This window comes from Aegilops tauschii, chromosome 4, assembly GCF_002575655.3.
Source record: "Aegilops tauschii subsp. strangulata cultivar AL8/78 chromosome 4, Aet v6.0, whole genome shotgun sequence".
Classification (NCBI taxonomy): domain Eukaryota; kingdom Viridiplantae; phylum Streptophyta; class Magnoliopsida; order Poales; family Poaceae; genus Aegilops; species Aegilops tauschii.
The window spans coordinates 75,948,089-75,967,988 of record NC_053038.3 but is presented as its reverse complement, the minus strand read 5'-3'; the positions used below and the strand labels follow the sequence as shown (position 1 = coordinate 75,967,988).

The window sequence follows — 19,900 nt, the reverse complement described above, 5'->3', positions numbered from 1 at the left end:
ATTTTTAAAATATCTCAGAGGATTTATGTACATGGATTGAACCGATACCTCTATGGTAAAATCACTAGAGGTATGTGTGACATATCTTGATCCTTCAAATAAAATCTTCACATTTCCACAAAAAAGAAAAAAAATCTTCAGAGTAATGCTAAGTTGAAATACAAAAAGTAGCCATCAGCTTAGATATATATGTTTGAGCAAAAATAGAGGGGTTCATTACAATGGGCTATCATCTTCGCGTGGGCTGTCATCTTCTGCTAGGCCCAGAGATAATGAGCTATACTGTTGATTTACAAAGCAGATAATTACAAACACTATCAGTGTTACCATCACCTGCTGTCACTGTCACTGTCAGGTCAAAAAGTCTGCTCGTCTCCTGTGATGTTACAGATGCTACAGAAAAAGATCATCTATCTTCTAACACAAGGAGGTTATCTATGTATAGAGCTATGTATGTACAGGAACATGCTAGGGTCTAGAGCGCCTTCTGGTCCAGCCTCTCGTTCCAGTTCAGGCACCTGATCAAGCTGCGGAACCAGTCCCCGGTTTGGTCCGATTTGTTGACGGTCGGCAGCGGGTGCTCGCTCATGGATATATGAACAGAGTCTCCTCGCGACAGCTGCTGCCGCCTTTTGCCGTCGAACGACACCCATGCATTGCTTCTCGCGTCGTCCGGGATCTGGTAAAAATCACAAAGTCAATTGGTCAGCAGAGCAAGGCCGTGGTATTGTTGGGTAACAAGGCCGGGGATATTCTAGAGACATAATAATGCCAAGAATTTATCAGGATGAGATAATGGCATAAGATTACATGACAATATTAGGCATTTCACCATCCATCTATTGGAGGATTTCCGTACCTTCAATTCAAGCCGTGCAGAGTCAGGAAGTATGACAGGTCTAAATGACAGCGAGTGCGGACAGATTGGAGTGAACAGCATACATGGGACATTTGGATGCACCTGGACAGCAAAAACCACAATGACCCCAGTAAATAACTTGTTCTTTTCACTTGATATATCGTACTCCCTCCATTCCTAAATATTTGTCTTTCTAGAGATTTCAATAAGTGACTACATACAGAGCAAAATGAGTGAATCTACACTCTAAAATATGTCTATATACATCCGTATGTGGTAGTCCATTTGAAATCTCTAAAAAGACAAACATTTAGGAACGCAGGGAGTAGTACACATGGGAAAAGGAACAGTTGACTGGCAAGAATGAAAAGGTTGCTAAACACAAGTAGTGTGATTGTGGTGCTCAAAACACAAATGTACAGGTGACATAGTGCATTTGAACGAAGCACTAGACCAGCAAAGCAGACAAACAGGCCATAGCATCACTTCCGTTATTCAGCCTTGAGGTATGCGTTGCCCCCAAGTTTTAAAATACAAGATCTTAACTGCAGCAGGTAGATTGAATCTTGCTCACAGGCAACAGAGGAAAACTTTGTATTATGATTGAAGTAGATGGTGTGTATTACAAAATGAATGCGCTAGTATAGCTTGTGAAAAGCATTTGTAGTTTAAGCTTGTCAAAAGGAACCACTAAACAATTCTGCAGTGGAAATCAAGGACAAAGAGCTTTCCAGATGTTCATTGGCCTGGTTTCGTTGAACAGGTACATGATGCATGACAGATGGAAGTTTTATTTATATAACCAAAAATCTGTCTTAAATGTAAAAATTATATCCATATGCTGCATAACTGAGAAATAACATGTCACGTGGAGTGAAAATATAACACAAGAAACATGCATTATGTGAATCTGGAAAGTGCTTTTGTTTACATGCCATGACACAATTCAAGTCAATGCTTTTGCTCAGTTCTTCCTAGTAATATAACTTGCAAAAATTAACCTACCATTGAACCCCCTGCTGCAGTAGAGTATGCTGTGCTGCCAGTTGGTGTTGCTACTATCACACCATCTCCTTGAACCTATATATATTCCCATTAATTCAAAGTAGTTGAAGTTACAGTGGATACATAGTAGTACAACAATCCTGAACATCTAAGTAAATACAAGCATCAAACAGTAATATAATCTCCAGGACTACAAGATCAAGAGTAGCAAGTAGACTCAGCAACACTAATATGTGATGATTATACTGCAATAACCGTTTCTTTCAGGGCACCAAGTGATAAAAGTATGAAACAATGAAGGACAGTTCAGTTTGGAGAAATTTTGAAACATAAGTGACAACTGGCTAAACTTTTCTAGCATAATACAGAATTTGGAGGTGCACCCATGAAAATTGAGTTAATTCAATATTTGCCATTGTGAACTTTGCGTAGCCGAAAAATTCCAGAGAGAAATATAGACAAAGGGCAATGATGCATAGTTACCAAGGAAAAAGGCACAAATAGAGACATCTAGTTTCTAAGGCTTTATACAGATCTTACCTTAGTGATAAGGTGGTTATGCTCATAGCATTCAATTTTTGAGAGATATGGATTAGAACCCCGATCAACAACGACTTCATTTAGCACATCAAACACTTTCCCGGGCATTGCTTTTCCATTTCGAAAGATTACACAGCGTAGACGCATTCTAAGGGTTATATAAACTCCAAGCGTATTGTTCCCATGGATGACAGCTCTCATATCTTGCCTGAAACCTTCAAACTGAAGTGAAGGAAATGTTACATGCTTAGACTTGACAAAAGAAAGTCATAGGATAAAATTATCTTAGAATGGAGTCTGAAACATACATTATGTGAAGTCAGAAATCCAAGAGATCCAAGATTGAACGAGACAACAGGTGGTACAGAAGTCCTAAATAAGTTTGATGCGTGCAATATGACCCCATCACCTCCCAAGCATGTGACAAAATCAACTCTCTCATGAAGGTCGCTGATTTTTGGAAAAAATGATATTAGTAAATAGTAATGCAGAAATTAATATGCAGTTATATCGCTCATCAAACTTACATATGTTTCACTTATACCTGGTATCTTGAGTATAGAAGGTTTGCACAAAACCATAACCAGGAATCCTCGCAAATATATCATGAACATCAGGCTCCACAAGAACATTCATCTTTTCTTGATGATAAAGAAACGAAGCAACCTGAAAAGTAGTATACAGGATATCAAATGATGTGTATGTTGCCAAATAAGAAATAAAATTAGGTAGAAGTACATGAAATGTATATCCTAAGTGACTATCAAACAGCTTGGATAGTTGGAGTAGATAACTAAGTCTTAGACAAACTTTGACACTTACGAAGACATGTACCAAAGAGCATGGACTGCACGAGCTACAAAACTGGGAAATGTGTAACAGATACGTTAGCTACATGATACAGACTGGTTGGCACACATGAATGATTATCCCTACCATGAAGTGAGATCTACAAGTCAATCCACCTCACACAAAAGAGATATGGCTGTTTTGAATTTTAAAGCAAACCCTCATCAATCAGACAAAACCTTTCAAGAACTTAAACTTTAAAGAAGAAATTCAAACTATAGTAGCTGACTTAACTAATGCTCTCTTTGATACAACAATACTAAAAATCTCGCAATTAATTCTGTGTAGTTCCACATCTTACTACAAATCTATGAAGTAAGGTAAGTTTCTGAACACAAAACTAGCACTATATTTATAATTTTATCGAATACATAATTTGCATGACGGAAATTTATTCTTTAAGATAGTAGAGTACATTTTGCTACCAAATACAAAAAAAGAAAATATGTATTGATATATGAATGATATGCAATAAATAGATATGTACTAAAAAATGGAAATTGTGAATCCACCTCTTTAGCCTCTTCCATGAGCTCATCACCTAATTTCTTCAACAGTAAGATGGTCTTTGGAGGAGATTTCCACATAAGCATCTGTTGCTGGGTGCTAGGATGAGTAAAAGCTAAAGATGATTCTGTTACTTTTTCTCTAGTACAAGAGAATCCATCTGTACGTACTAGAAACATCTCAGCTTTTCTTCTTGACTGAACTCTGACAACACCAGTTGTGGCACAAATACTTCCATCGATTGTATCTGATGAGTATCTCTCAAGATAAGGACCACCATTCTTTTCAGATGGTTTCTGTGATCCAAGCTGAGCATTCCCATTGGGATTGCTGGCATTAGACGTTCTAGGATCAATAGTCAGGAGTGAAGCTGCACTTCCCTTTTCTTCAAAAGAAGTGGAGGTTCCATTGTTCGAGGGTTTTCCATTAGTGATACCTGAAGAAACCGATAATATATAATCATTGTCAAATAATGTCCCATTTGCGTTTTTCAAAACCATCATGTCTGATGCTTCACAATCAATGGCCTCATTATGTTCAGCTCTGAGATTTTGTTTTCTCCTTGAGATCATCAAGCTACTCGATCGTCTTCGAGAGTTCAGAACAGATTTTGGATAAACTCTTTTGCTTCTAAAAAATTTGGTCATCTCCTTTCTAGAGAAAACATTGCAAGTAGGAAACTGTGCCTTAAGGGGACTAGTCTCCAGTTTAAAATCTGAAAGAAGTTCTGTCCTGCTGTCATGCAGTTCACCTTGTTCAGTGCTTTGACCATTGGGAAGGGAATTAGTAACTTCCAGATTATTACTTGTAATTTCTATGTCTATATCACGTGCTTCCCCAGCATCCACGGTTCTATCAGACTTCACTACTGCACCATTTTCACTACCATTTGACGAGGAACCTGGGCCATTTGTCGGATCATTCTTGAGCGCCTTACCATTCACAATTGGTGAACGCTTTTTGGTGGCCAGTCTCTCTGCACGAGTGGCATACTGCTTCCATCTGGAGACCATTGCAGACGTCCTATTAATCCCTTCCTTGCTATGAAGATAAATGGGCTTCTTCGTCCCATCAGACACAAGCGCCGCAAATTGCTGAACCTGTTCAGCTGAGGGAGAGGTCCCAATCTCAACTGGCATGTTGACCACCTCTATCTTTCCGGATGAGACAGCTTTGCCAACTGCTGAAAGATATAAATCATCCTTAACATCTTCCTCCCGGAGATCAACAATAGTTCGGAATCCCTTAGCCAATAACCACACCAAACCCTCCTCACTGACTTGCCCTCCCCTCCAAAATGCAACCTCCAACTCATCTGTCTCCGAATCATCTGGCACAGTTGAGAAGTACACCGGAAACCAATTTGCAAACAATGTTGGACAGGGATGACCATCAACCCTTGCGAAACCCGCATCATAGCAGGCATTCTTCAACCTTTGCAGCCTCATCCAGATATCCAATCCTCGGGGCTCACTCGGTACAAGGTAGCTAGCAAGTGCAACCTGCATGCTCTCACAACACCGCTTCATATCACCACGGAACAGGGCCAGCGGCGGAATCCTATCCATCGTGCTGTACTCAGATCCTTGGAACGCGCTCGCGACACCTGACCGCCCTGCAAGCACCTCTGTCCTACCCCGGTTCAGCAATGCCAGCATGCAGCCAAGCACAGCAGCAACCTTGTCCTCGAGCACTGGCAGGTCCTCGGATGGCACATCATACCGCACAGGGCACTCGCCTGTCTCCGGATCACAGAGCGCCGACATGACAGCATTTTGGAGCTGCTCTGCGGCACGGAATATGCGGCAGTATGCCTCAATCTCTGCAATGTCGCCGGGCACTGGACCCACCCACAACAGCTGGGATAAGTCCCTTGTGTGAGAATTCTGCAGCAAAGAATGTGCCCCATCAGTTACCAAGCCACACTAAAATATCATCTGGAGCTATGGATGCAATCAAGCAAGCAACAAAGTTTCCACTTCATTTCTAGCTTCAAGCCAAGTGTTCGATCAAATGTCCACAGAAACCATATACAGGCTAGAACCATACAACACAGAGAGCATGCGCCATCAGCCATACATCCCATAAATGGGGTACAATCTGCATATCGAAGGTTCAAGAACTAGAAGCCGCTAAGATCGCTTCCACGAACTGTTCGACGGAATGCTCGAGAACGGTAACTAACCTGGGAATCGAGCCCGATCCGGGAACTGAAGGACGAGGCCCGCGCGGCGACGCCACGGCGCGCCGCCGCGGGGCGCCAGCACCACCACCGGCCGGCGGCGACCCAGGCGACACGTTCGCCCGCGAGCGGCGGGAGCGGGAGCTTGGCGGGCCCGTGCCGCGCGCAGACGGCGAGCATCACGCGCGCGCGACGAGGACGAGCGGAGCGGGAGGAAGCGCGTCGCTGTCGAGGCCGCCCGTGGTCTCGGCGTGCCTCTCGATGGCATCCACAGGTGAGGGGGTGGAGTAAAAACTGCGGCCTCTGAGGGAGGGAGGAGAAGAATCCGAACTACCGGTAGGGAAAACAAGAGGGTAGGCGAACTGGCAAAACTCTCCGCGGCAGGTTGGTCACGCCGCCGCCATTGTGGGTGGCTGTGGGCGGATTGCCGTCGCCGATCCCAAATGGAGCGCGCACACGCACGCAAAAATATGTGGAGAAATTGCAGAAATGTGATGGGAAGGGGAAACGGGCAGAGAAAGAAAGTTTGGTCTTGGGGTGATCAGAGGAGTCTCTTTTCTCCGAGATCGACATTCTTGGAGGTTTGCTGAAAGGATGAGGTTCTGTTTCGGGAGGATATCGTGGACCACATTGTGTGGTTTGGGTTTTATGGATTTTTGTACAAGTTTTGCTGATGGGAGGAAAAGAAAAAGGGTGAACAAAATTATGTGTGCCTTTATGGATTTTTTTTAACACAGTACAGACGCAAGCACTCATATAAACGTGCATACATTCATCCCTGTAAACACACACACGCACACCCTACCCCTATGAGCACCTCCGACAGACTGAGCCGGCATATCATCTTAGATTTTAGGGTAATAATGATGATGGTAATGGGGACCCATGACCCTCACATCCTTCTTTGAGGTGACACAGGAGGGGGGGGGGGGACTATTTTTGCACCGCCTGCCTCCCCTCGTCTCTCTCCTCCACCTCACCGCTGCCGTTGGCCGCTGTTGGGCAAAGTCCGAGCAGTGCCGGTGGCGAGAGGGACTCTCCCGGCGCGCCCCCTCCTCCGTGGCCATGGCGTGGGTGCTCCTCCGACGGATTTCCTTGGCGATGTGGTGCTGGCAAGGTCCGGTGACGGTTCAGTGTGGTGGCTGCGGTGGAGGTGTGTGCCTCGTCCGGTGATGCAGCCTGTGGCTATGGCGACCTGTGGTCTTGCCCCCATACTAATTCGGTTCCTGCTGCCATAGGCATGGTGACGCCGGGCCTCCATGGATGTTGGGCACCGCGGTGGTGCAGGCGGTTGGTGCTGGTGAGGCGTGGTGTGCGGTGGTGCACGACGGGAGTCATGGTGGGGCGGTGGTCATGGCGAGTGCAGGCAGCGGTGTGGCGGCGTGGGCGTGCGCGGCGGTGTTGTTTAGAGGCGACGACGCGAGCTACTGACCAGGTCGGTGGTGGCACTGTGATGGCTCGGCCAGGATGGAGTTCCTGGCGAGTAGCGAGTGCCCGGCTACCTCCTGGGCTGTGTAGCTTGCGGCGGTGCTCTCCGGATGATGTCGGCGTGGGAGTTGTCTGTTGAGAGGTGCTGGGCCCTCGCAAGGTTGTCCCTTGGTGTGGGTGACGGTCGTCGTGGGCGGTCCTGGGCCTTGCTGGAGTTGTCGGTGGCTGTTGTTCTTCGGCTAGGTTGGAGATGTTGGTTGGGTCACGTTTCTCTCTGATGTGCGGTCTGTCGGCGGTCCTCGGCTAGCGGCTACGATGGCGTGGAGCTGCGGTGGCGGCGGTGTGAGGCCACATGGATGGTGCTTGCCAATTCTTTTGTGGTGTGGAGATGTGCGATGCTCAGATGAAAATCTTGCTCGGCTTTGGCCGGGCCGACGGCGATGGCACCCATGGGTGGCATACCCCTCCTTGGAGGCATCACCAAGGTGGATTCGACATTCTTCTCGCTCGGTTGGGGTTGGTGATTGCCTTCAAGCGAAAGCCTCGATTCAGTTGGATCAGCACGATGGCGGCATCCTCGACGTCGCTCCTCTGTTGAGAGCATTGTGTTTGGAGGCACAGCTTGGTTCCTCATTTCTCTCCGGTATTCACCGTGGTCCTTTTTTTATCCTTGACAGCCCTACGTACGGCCATTGCCAGTGCGTCCAAGACAGTGTCTTTCTCGGATCTGATCAAGTCCTGTCATTCACTTGCCACCTCCTCTTAGGCATTCAGGGTGGATGGTGCATCGACAAGCGAAGTTCCTTGGAAACTGGTAGTCTTTGGAGGTGTCTGGTGTTGATCGAGACGTGATGTTGTTCTCGGTTAGGACAAGCTCTTTTGCTTTGTAGTTTTTGTTTGGTCGTGTCGTGGATGTCTTCAGACTTGTCGGGGTGTGGTGTTCGTGCTACGCTCGTTGTTCACAACTAGTGGTAGTGTTTTTGTAATCAAATTTCTGCCTTCTATAAAGCTATGGTACGCCTAGGCGTACTCTGAAAAAAGATGATGATAATGGGTTTTCTAGGAACTCTAGGTTACATTGACTAAATTCTTTGAGAGTTTCAGGCAGCTTTTGTGCTATACCGCTCAAAATACAATTCCAACAAATACGAAACAGAGAAGCTAAAACAAATGAAACCAAAAAAGGAAATACATGACAAAAAACGAAATAAAAATGTTTGAAACTTCACAAGTTTCCAAGAGTTAACCGAAGTGATTAAACCTTCACAAAAGTGACTGAGACACTATCAAACAAAAACAGGTGTTGGGACTTCAAAAAAATCCAATCCTACATTTTTAGGAAATTATGTGTTTTTCGGCAGGTGCAGAAATAGGTGGAACGTCTTACCTCGTTAGAGGCGACGATTTCGTGTTAATGTACAAGGGCATATCGCTGGAGTGCACACTGCATGGGTTACAAGGAGAGGGGAAAATATGGAAGAGATAAAGAAGGTTTACAACACGCCTAACCTCCTAACACAATTAATGTTAGAGAAAAGGCTACCGCCCGACTTTAAATTAATGAAGCCCTTACAGCAACCAAGAATAGCACAACATCAAAACGCATACAACAAAGGAAGAAAGAAAAGACACGGCATGATACAAGGCGCCAAGGACCAGCCACACACCCTAGAAAACGATAAGCCAAGATTGAATGGAAGAGGAGAACTGCTTGGTGTCTTCTGAGCTCAGCTTCGTGATCAAGCAACTGGAGCCGAGAGCGGAGCCACCATGGGAAGGGGACATGCCGACATGGGAGGCCATGCCATCGCCAACATCCAAACGCCAGCAAAGACAATGCCATCCGGCTCCATCACCTGGAGGAGCCCCTTGCTCCCACTGATCTCGAGCAAAAGGGCACCGCAACAATGAGCGATGGCTATGCTCACCTCCCTCGAGCCAGAATGAAAATCGCCGTCAAGGTCCAGCAATGATGGCTCCGAGCACCATCCTACAGTCGGAACATGCATACCTAAAGAGCGCCAGTGTCAAGGCCACGGGACCGTCAACACGAAGAGAGGAAGCTGTTGTCCATCCCCACACCACGGCCACCAACAGGAAGGGTCCTGCTCAAAAGACGGAGCCTCCAAGAAGGGAACGGTGCAAAAGCGCCGTCGCCCGGTCTGGGAAAGGACCAAGGGTTTTCACCCTGAGCACGGGGGAGGGGCAACCTATATGACGCCCCCAAGAATGGGAACGACACGAAAGGGCGTCGACGTCACCGGCACCGACATAGTCGGGATGAGCTTTCACCAGGTACCGACCACCATCCACCCAGCGACCACAAACCACACATCAAGCGCACCCCATTGGGGTTGGCAAAGAGATGAGCAGACAAGTCGTGAGGAGGACAACATCAAGAACCGAGAAAGATGAGACCTTGTCCATAGTCGGCCCTGCATGCCTCCCACGCGAGCTACCTCACCGTCCGCACGACCAAGATAGCACACCAGCACCAGCCAGGCAGCACCTGCCGTGAAAGCACCGCCAAGCCCGCCACCCAGAGCCGCCGCTTCGGCATCCAAGAGGCAAACCTTGCCCGCCTATCTCATAGAGATGAGCCGCCGATGCGCAGCTAGCCACCCTCGCTGCCGCACCAACGCTCCCCCACAACCTACAGTCCCACCATTGCCAACCACCACCAGCACGAAGACGAAATCCATGAGGTTCAGATCTACATGACCCTAAGGTTCATGTACCAGATCTAGGGGAGGGGCAGCCACTACCAATGATCCATGGATCAGGCCGCGAGGGGCGTCACCCAGAGTAGTGGACCACTCCATCACACACAACCGAGGACTGACCCCCTGGTCAGATCCACCGGCACGGCAGTGGCGGACGGAGCAAGCGCGGGGACCGCCCAGCCCGCTGCTTCGCGACAGCCAGCGACCAGCCACGTCGTTGAGGACGACACCCACAAGGCTGGACAGATCCCACCACTCGGAGAAGTGGCGTGCAGAACTTGGCAGGAAGACGACCACCTGCCAGGGAGGGAGCTTCGGGAGAGGAGCGGGCAGGGGAAGAAGGAGGCGGAGAGCCCCCCCCCCCCCCGCCGCCGCCGTCGTGGGCCCCATAGCTTGTTATGGGCGGATATTGTCACAAAATAGTTTATAGTCAACATGGGGGTCACTGAAGGGAGCAGAGTAACCTGGGAAGAGATGTGGTTTTTCGTCGTCTTTGTTGATCAAATTTGGATGCTGATGGACGGTTACAATGCTGGACCAAGAGATCATTCCTACATGCCCCTGTTGCACACTTTGAACAAGACCAACATTGATGCCAGACTCATGGTTAAAATTGTATCTACTCTCATTATCTTCAGATAGTCCATGTACTTATGTAGATTGCTTAAAGTGTTCAAATTGTGTTATGACACCAGATACTTCCGCAACGTGTTGTGCCTAAGGAAATGGGTGCAAATGGAGAGCTAACAATTGTTTTCCATCCTTGAGTGAACATCAGTTCGACTTCATACTCGGCTTCAGGACAAGGAGATAGAAGCATCGTCCTTAATGGGTGGAGCAAAGTAGTCGACGTGTACAACATGGATATTGGAGACATGATAATCTTCGTGCTAAGTCATGGACATGCAGGGACCTTTCTCTTCCTTGATTTCATTGCTGCTGAACCAGATGAGGAGTAGTTCTGACTCTCTTTCATGTTGCCTCAATGACCGTCTATCTCTGTGGGTCATGTTTTATGCTACTGTTGGTACTTATGTGATAATGATGAACATGTATGTGCTATTAAGTAGTATTAAGAGATTATTCCCTTTTTATAATACTGAGAGCACGCATGGAGAAATAATCAATGGATTTCGATAAGAGCATCTGAACCCTAAACCCTAAAAAGATTGATTCTAATATATTATAAACTCTGCCATGGCATAATTTATAAGGTACTACGTTCTGAACACCAACACGCCATTTTGTTAACCATTTTTTAATCCGCCGAACATTTTTCGTGATGCCAAATGTTTTTTATGGCAATACAAATCGTCCCTAAAAATGGACATGCCTAGTGACGCCCAATATCGTCACCCAAAATCAGGCCAAAACATTGACAAAGTTGCCGAGGGCGCTGCCCCGGTATGAAAACACCTTGTGACGATGGCCCGTCACAGAAAATGATTTTAGACGATGTTTCCTGTTTTGTCGCTAAGGTTTTTGTCACTGAATAGAGCAAATTTTGTAGTGCCATCAGCGGGGTGCCTCATTGCATTAGCCTCTTGAACCCTCTTTTCCTAGTGCCACCGGGTGTGCTCTGATATTTCCCTCGAAGAAAAAAATCTTTGTAACCGTGGGATTATCGGAAAGAATCGGAGGATTGATACGTCTCCAACGTATCTATAATTTTTGATTGTTCCATGCTATTATATTATCTGTTTTGGATGTTTTATATGCATTAATATGCCATTTTATATTATTTTTGCGACTAACTTATTAACCTAGAGCCCAGTGCCAGTTTATGTTTTTTCCTTGTTTTTGAGCTTCGCAGAAAAGGAATACTAAACGGAGTCCAAACGGAATAAAACTTCACGATGATTTTTCTTGGACCAGAAGACACCCAGGGGACTTGGAGTGCAAGTCAGAAGAGCCATGAGGTGGCGCCCTAGGGGGGCGCCCCCTACCTTGTGGGCCCCTCGGTGACCTCCTGATCTAGTTCTTCCTCCTATATATTCACATATATTCCAGAACCACGAGAAAAATCCACGAAAACAATTTTCCACCGCCGCAACCTTCTATTCCCGTGAGATCCCATCTTGGGGCCTTTTCTGGCATCCTGCCAGAGGGGAATTTGATCACGGAGGGCATCTACATCAACTCTATTGCCCTTCCGATGAAGCATGAGTAGTTTACCACAGACCTACGGGTCCATAGCTAGTAGCTAGATGGCTTCTTCTCTCTCTTTGATTCTCAATACCATGTTCTCCTTGATGTTCTTGGAGATCTATCCGATGTAATCTTCTTTTGTGGTGTGTTTGTCGAGATACGATGAATTGTGGATTTATGACCAGATTATCTATGAATATTATTTGAATCTTCTCTGAATTCTTATATGCATGATTTGATATCTTTGTATTTCTCTTCGAATTATCGGTTTGGTTTGGCCAACTAGATTGGTTTTTCTTGCAATGGGAGAGATGCTTAGCTTTGGGTTCAATCTTGCATGATTTCACCCAGTGACAAAGTACAGGTAGCGAAACACGTATTGAATTGCTGCCATCTAGGATAAAAAGATGGGGTTTTCATCATATTGCTTGAGTTTATTCCTCTACATCATGTCATCTTACTTAAGGCGTTACTCCGTTCTTTATGAACTTAATACTCTAGATGCATGCTGCATAGCGGTCGATGTGTGGAGTAATAGTAGTAGATGCAGGCAGGAGTCGGTCTACTTGACACGGACGTGATGCCTATATTTCATAATCATTGCCTTGGCTATCGTCATAACTTTGCGCTTTTCTATCAATTGCTCGACAGTAATTTGTTCACCCACCGTATTATTTGCCTTCAACAGAGAAGCCTCTAGTGAAACCTATGGCCCCCGGGTCTATTTTCCATCATATTAGTTTCCAATCTACTATTTTGCAATCTTTTATTTTCAGATCTATAAACCAAAAAACCCAAAACTATTTTATCTTTTGTTTAGTTTTATCTATCTCTATCAGATCTCACCTCTGCAAGTGATTGTGAAGGGATTGAGAACCCCTTTATCGCGTTGGGTGCAAGTGTTTGATTGTTTGTGTAGGTGCATCTATTAGGGACTTGCGCGTTTCTCCTGTTGGGGAACGCAGTAATTTCAAAAAAAATCCTACGCACACGCAAGATCTATCATGGTGCTGCATAGCAACGAGAGGGGAGAGTGTAGTCCACGTACCCTCGTAGACCGTAAGCGGAAGCGTTATGACAACGCGGTTGATGTAGTCGTACGTCTTCACGATCCGACCGATCCTAGTATCGAAAGTACGGCACCTCCGCGATCTGCACACGTTCGGCTCAGTGATGTCCCATGAACTCTCGATCCAGCTAAGTGTCGAGGGAGAGCTTCATTAGCACGATGGCGTGATGACGGTCATGATGAAGTACCGACACAGGGCTTCGCCCAAGCACTGCAACGATATGACCGAGGTGGAAATCTGTGGAGGGGGGCACCGCACACGGCTAAGAGATCAACTTGTGTGTCTATGGGGTGCCCCCTCCCCCGTATATAAAGGAGGGGAGGAGGAGGCCGGCCGGCCCTAGGGGCGCACCAAGGGAGGAGGAATCCTCCTCCTAGTAGGAGTAGGATTCCTCCTTTCCTACTCCTACTAGGAGGGGGAGGAAGGAGAGGGGAAGGGAGAGGGAAAGAGGGGCCGCGCCCCCCTCCCCTAGTCCAATTCGGACTACCTTGGGGGGTGCGCCACCTCCTGGCAGCAGCCCTCTCTCTCCCCTAAAGCCCACTAAGGGCCCAATAACTTCCCAGGTGGGTTCCGGTAACGCTCCGGCACTCCGGTTTTATCCGAGATCACCCGGAACCCTTCTGGTGTCCGAACATAGCCGTCCAATATATCAATCTTTATGTCTCGACCATTTCGAGACTCCTCGTCATGTCCGTGATCACATCCGGGACTCCAAACTACCTTCGGTACATCAAAACACATAAACTCATAATACCGATCGTCACCGAACGTTAAGCATGCGGACCCTACGGGTTCGAGAACTGTGTAGACATGACCGAGACTCATCTCCGGTCAATAACCAATAGTAGAACCTGGATGCTCATATTGGTTCCTACATATTCTATGAAGATCTTTATCGGTCAAACCGCATAACAACATACGTTGTTCCCTCGGTCATAGTCATAGTATAAGTCATGAAGAAAGCAATAGCAACAAACTAAACGATCATCGTGCTAAGCTAACAGATGGGTCAAGTCAATCACATCATTCTCTAATGATGTGATCCCGTTCATCAAATGACAACTCTTTGTCCATGGCTAGGAAACTTAACCATCTTTGATTAACGAGCTAGTCAAGTAGACGCATACTAGTGACACTTTGTTTGTCTATGTATTCACACATGTACTAAGTTTCCGGTTAATACAATTCTAGCATGAATAATAAACATTTATTATGATATAAGGAAATATGAATAACAACTTTATTATTGCCTCCAGGGAATATTTCCTTCAGTCTCCCACTTGCACTAGAGTCAATAATCTAGATTACATTGGAATGATTCTAACACCCATGGAGTCTTGGTGCTGATCATGTTTTGCTCGTGAGAGAGGCTTAGTCAATGGGTCTGCAACATTCAGATCCATATGTATTTTGCAAATCTCTATGTCTCCCTCCTTGACTTGGTCGCGGATGGAATTGAAGCGTCTCTTGATGTGCTTGGTTCTCTTGTGAAATCTGGATTCCTTTGCCAAGGCAATTGCACCAGTATTGTCACAAAAGATTTTCATTAGACCCGATGCACTAGGTATGACACCTAGATCGGATATGAACTCCTTCATCCAGACTCCTTCATTTGCTGCTTCCGAAGCAGCCATTTACTCTGCTTCACATGTAGATCCCTCCACGACGCTCTGCTTGGAACTGCACCAACTGACAGCTCCACCATTTAATAAAAATATGTATCCGGTATGTGACTTAGAGTCATCTGGATCAGTGTCAAAGCTTGCATCGACGTAACCGTTTACGACGAGCTCTTTGTCACCTCCATAAACGAGAAACATATCCTTAGTCCTTTTCAGGTATTTCAGGATGTTCTTGACCGCTGTCCAGTGATCCACTCCTGGATTACTTTGGTACCTCCATGCTAAACTAATAGCAAGGCACACATCAGGTCTGGTACACAGCATTGCATACATGATAGAACCTATGGCTAAAGCATAGGAATGACTTTCATTTTCTCTCTATCTTCTGCAGTGGTCGGGCATTGAGTCTGACTCAACTTCACACCTTGTAACACAGACAAGAACCCTTTCTTTGCTTGACATTTTGAACTTCTTCAAAACTTTATCAAGGTATGTGCTTTGTGAAAGTCCAATCAAGCGTCTTGATCTATCTCTATAGATCTTGATGCCCAATATATAAGCAGCTTCACCGAGGTCTTTCATTGAAAAATTCTTATTCAAGTATCCTTTTATGCTATTCAGAAATTCAGTATCATTTCCGATCAAAAATATGTCATCCACATATAATATCAGAAATGCTACAGAGCTCCCACTCACTTTCTCGTAAATACATGCTTCTCTAAAAGTCTGTATAAAACCATATACTTTGATCACACTATCAAAGCGTATATTCCAACTCCGAGAGGCTTGCACCGGTCCATAAATGGATCGCTGGAGCTTGAAAACTTTGTTAGCACCTTTTGGATCGACAAAACCTTCTGGTTGCATCATATACAACTCTTCTTTGAGATATCCATTCAGGAATGCAGTTTTGACATCCATTTGCCAAATTTCATAATCATAAAATGCGGCAATTGCTAACATGATTCGGACAGACTTAAGCATTGCTACGGGTGAGAAGGTCTCATCGTAGTCAACTCCTTGAACTTGTCGAAAACCTTTCGCAACAAGTCGAGCTTTGTAGACAGTAACATTATCGTCAGCGTCAGTCTTCTTCTTGAAGATCCATTTATTCTCTATGGCTTGCCGATCATCGGGCAAGTCAACCAAAGTCCACACTTTGTTCTCATACATGGATCCCATCTCAAATTTCATGGCCTCAAGCCATTTTGCGGAATCTGGGCTCATCATCGCTTCCTCATAGTTCATAGGTTCGTCATGGTCAAGTAACATGACTTCCATAACAGGATTACTGTACCACTCTGGTGCGGATCTTACTCTGGTTGACTTACGAGGTTCGGTAGTAACTTGATCAGAAGTTTCATGATCATCATCATTAGCTTCCTCACTTACTGGTGTAGGAATCACTGGAATTGATTTATGTGATGAACTACTTTCCACTTTCCTCCCACTCACTTCTTTCGAGAGAAACTCCTTCTCTAGAAAGGATCCATTCTTAGCAACGAATATTTTGCCTTCAGATCTGTGATAGAAGGTGTACCCAATAGTCTCCTTTGGGTATCCTATGAAGACACATTTCTCTGATTTGGGTTCGAGCTTATCAGGTTGAAGCTTTTTCACATAAGCATCGCAGCCCCAAACTTTAAGAAACGACAACCTGGGTTTCTTGCCAAACCACAGTTCATATGGTGTCGTCTCAACGGATTTAGATGGTGCCCTATTTAATGTGAATGCAGCCGTCTCTAAAGCATAACCCCAAAACGATAGCGGTAAATCAGTGAGAGACATCATAGATCGCACCATATCTAATAAAGTACGATTATGACGTTCGGACACACCATTATGCTGTGGTGTTCCAGGTGGCGTGAGTTGCAAAACTATTCCGCATTGTTTCAAATGAAGACCAAACTCGTAACTCAAATATTCTCCTCCACGATCAGATCGTAGAAACTTTATTTTCTTGTTACGATGATTTTCCACTTCACTCTGAAATTCTTTGAACTTTTCAAATGTTTCAGACTTATGTTTCATCAAGTAGATATACCCATATCTGCTCAAATCATCTGTGAAGGTAAGAAAATAACGATACTCGCCGCGAGCATCAACACTCATCGGACCGCATACATCAATATGTATTATTTCCAACAAATCTGTTGCTCGCTCCATTGTTCCGGAGAACGGAGTCTTAGTCATCTTGCCCATGAGGCATGGTTCGCAAGCATCAAGTGATTCCAAAAGCCCATCAGCATGGAGTTTCTTCATGCGCTTTACACCAATATGACCTAAACGGTAGTGCCACAAATAAGTTGCACTATCATTATTAAACTTATATCTTTTGGCTTCAATACTATGAACATGTGTATCACTACTATCAAGATTTAGTAAAAATAGACCACTCATCAAGGGTGCATGACCATAAAAGATATTACTCATATAAATAGAACAACCATTATTCTCTGATTTAAATGAATAACCATCTCGCATCAAACAAGATCTAGATATAATGTTCATGCTCAACGCTGGCACCAAATAACAATTATTTAGATCTAAAACTAATCCCTAAGGTAGATGTAGAGGTAGCGTGCCGACGTCGGTCACATCGACTTTGGAACCATTTCCCATACGCATCGTCACCTCGTCCTTAGCCAATCTTTGCTTAATCCGTAGCCCCTGTTTCGAGTTGCAAATATTAGCAACAGAACCAGTATCAAATACCCAGGCACTACTGCGAGCATTAGTAAGGTACACATCAATAACATGTATATCACATATACCTTTCACTTTGCCATCCTTCTTCTCCGCCAAATACTTGGGGCAGGCACTCAGTCTCAGGCTTAGGTCCAGACTTGGGCTTCTTCACTTGAGCAGCAACTTGCTTGCCGTTCTTCTTGAAGTTGCCCTTCTTCCCTTTACCCTTTTTCTTGAAACTGGTAGTCTTGTTGATCATCAACACTTGATGATCCTTCTTGATTTCTACCTCCGCAGCTTTCAGCATTGCGAAGAGCTCGGGAATCGTTTTATCCATCCCTTGCATATTATAGTTCATCACGAAGCTCTTGTAGCTTGGTGGTAGTGATTGAAGAACTCTGTCAATGACACTATCAACTGGAAGATTAACTCCCAGCTGAGTCAAGTGATTGTGGTACCTAGACATTCTGAGTATATGCTCACTGACAGAACTATTCTCCTCCATTTTGCAGCTGTAGAACTTATTGGAGACTTCATATCTCTCATTCCGGGCATTTGCTTGAAATATTAACTTCAACTCCTGGAACATCTCATATGCTCCATGACGTTCAAAACATCGTTGAAGTCCCGGTTCTAATTTGTAAAGCATGGCACACTAAACTATCGAGTAGTCATTAGCTTTGCTCTGCCAGGTGTTCACAACATCTGGCGTCGCTCCTGCAGCGGGTTTGGCACCCAGCGGTGCTTCCAGGATGTAATTCTTCTGTGCAGCAATGAGGATAATCCTCAGGTTACAGACCCAGTCCGTGTAATTGCTACCATCATCTTTCGACTTAGCTTTCTCTAGGAACACAATAAAATTCAACAAAACAACAACACGGGCCATCTATCTACAACAACATAGACATGCAAAATACTATCATGTACTAAGTTCATGATAAATTAAAGTTCAATTAATCATATTACTTAAGAACCCCCACTTAGAGAGACATCCCTCTAATCATCTAAGTGATCACGTGATCCATATCAACTAAACCATGTCCGATCATCATGTGAGATGGAGTAGTTTTCAATGGTGAACATCACTATGTTAATCATATCTACTATATGATTCACGCTCGACCTTTTGGACTCAGTGTTCCGAGGCCATATCTACATATGCTAGGCTCGTCAAGTTTAACCCGAGTATTCTGCATGTGCAAAACTGGCTTGCACCCGTTGTATGTGAACGTAGAGCTTATCACACCCGATCATCACGTGGTGTCTCAGCACAACGAACTGTAGCAACGGTGCATACTCAGGGAGAACACTTATACCTTGAAATTTAGTGAGAGATCATTTTATAATGCTACCGCCGAACTAAGCAAAATAAGATGCATAAAGGATAAACATCACATGCAATCAATATAAGTGATATGATATGGCCATCATCATCTTGTACCTTGATCTCCATCGAAGCATCGTTGTCGTCTCGCCAACTATTGCTTCTACGACTATCGCTACCGCTTAGTGATAAACTAAAGCAATTACATGGCGATTGCATTTCATACAATAAAGCAACAACCATATGGCTCCTGCCAGTTGCCGATAACTCTGTTACAAAACATGATCATATCATACAATAAAATTTAGCATCATGTCTTGACCATATCACATCACAACATGCCCTGCAAAAACAAGTTAGACGTCCTCTACTTTGTTGTTGCAAGTTTTACGTGGATGCTACGGGCTGAGCAAGAACCGTTCTTACCTACGCATCAAAAACCACAATGATTTTTCGTCAAGTGTGCTGTTTAACCTTCAACAAGGACCGGGCGTAGTCACACTCGATTCAACTAAAGTTGGAGAAACTGACACCCACTAGCCACCTGTGTGCGAAGCACGTCGGTAGAACCAATCTCGCGTAAGCGTACGCGTAATGTCGGTCTGAGTCGCTTCATCCAACAATACCGCCGAATCAAAGTATGACATGCTGGTAAGCAGTATGACTATTATCGCCCACAACTCTTTGTGTTCTACTCGTGCATATAACATCTACGCATAAACCTGGCTCGGATGCCACTGTTGGGGAACACAGTAATTTCAAAAAAATTCCTACGCACACGCAAGATCTATCATGGTGATGCATAGCAACGAGAGGGGAGAGTGCAGTCCACGTACCCTCGTAGACTGTAAGGGGAAGCGTTATGACAACGCGGTTGATGTAGTCGTACGTCTTCACGATCCGACCGATTCTAGTACCGAAAGTACGACACCTCAGTGATCTGCACATGTTCGGC

The 19,900-nt window shown here is 45.2% G+C and overlaps 1 protein-coding gene across 1 annotated transcript; it reads right to left on the bottom strand.

The window, feature by feature from the left end:
* Nucleotides 1-159: 159 nt before the first annotated feature.
* On the bottom strand, nt 160-6,559 carry LOC109735123 (probable NAD kinase 2, chloroplastic). The gene is made up of 8 exons (XM_020294331.4): nt 5,946-6,559; nt 3,766-5,646; nt 2,949-3,070; nt 2,713-2,854; nt 2,405-2,626; nt 1,865-1,939; nt 860-961; nt 160-679 (listed from the first exon to the last, which is right to left on the bottom strand). The coding sequence occupies exons 1-8, from the start codon at nt 6,120-6,122 to the stop codon at nt 476-478; spliced, it is 2,925 nt and encodes a 974-aa protein (XP_020149920.1). The 5' UTR covers nt 6,123-6,559; the 3' UTR covers nt 160-475.
* Nucleotides 6,560-19,900: the final 13,341 nt, after the last annotated feature.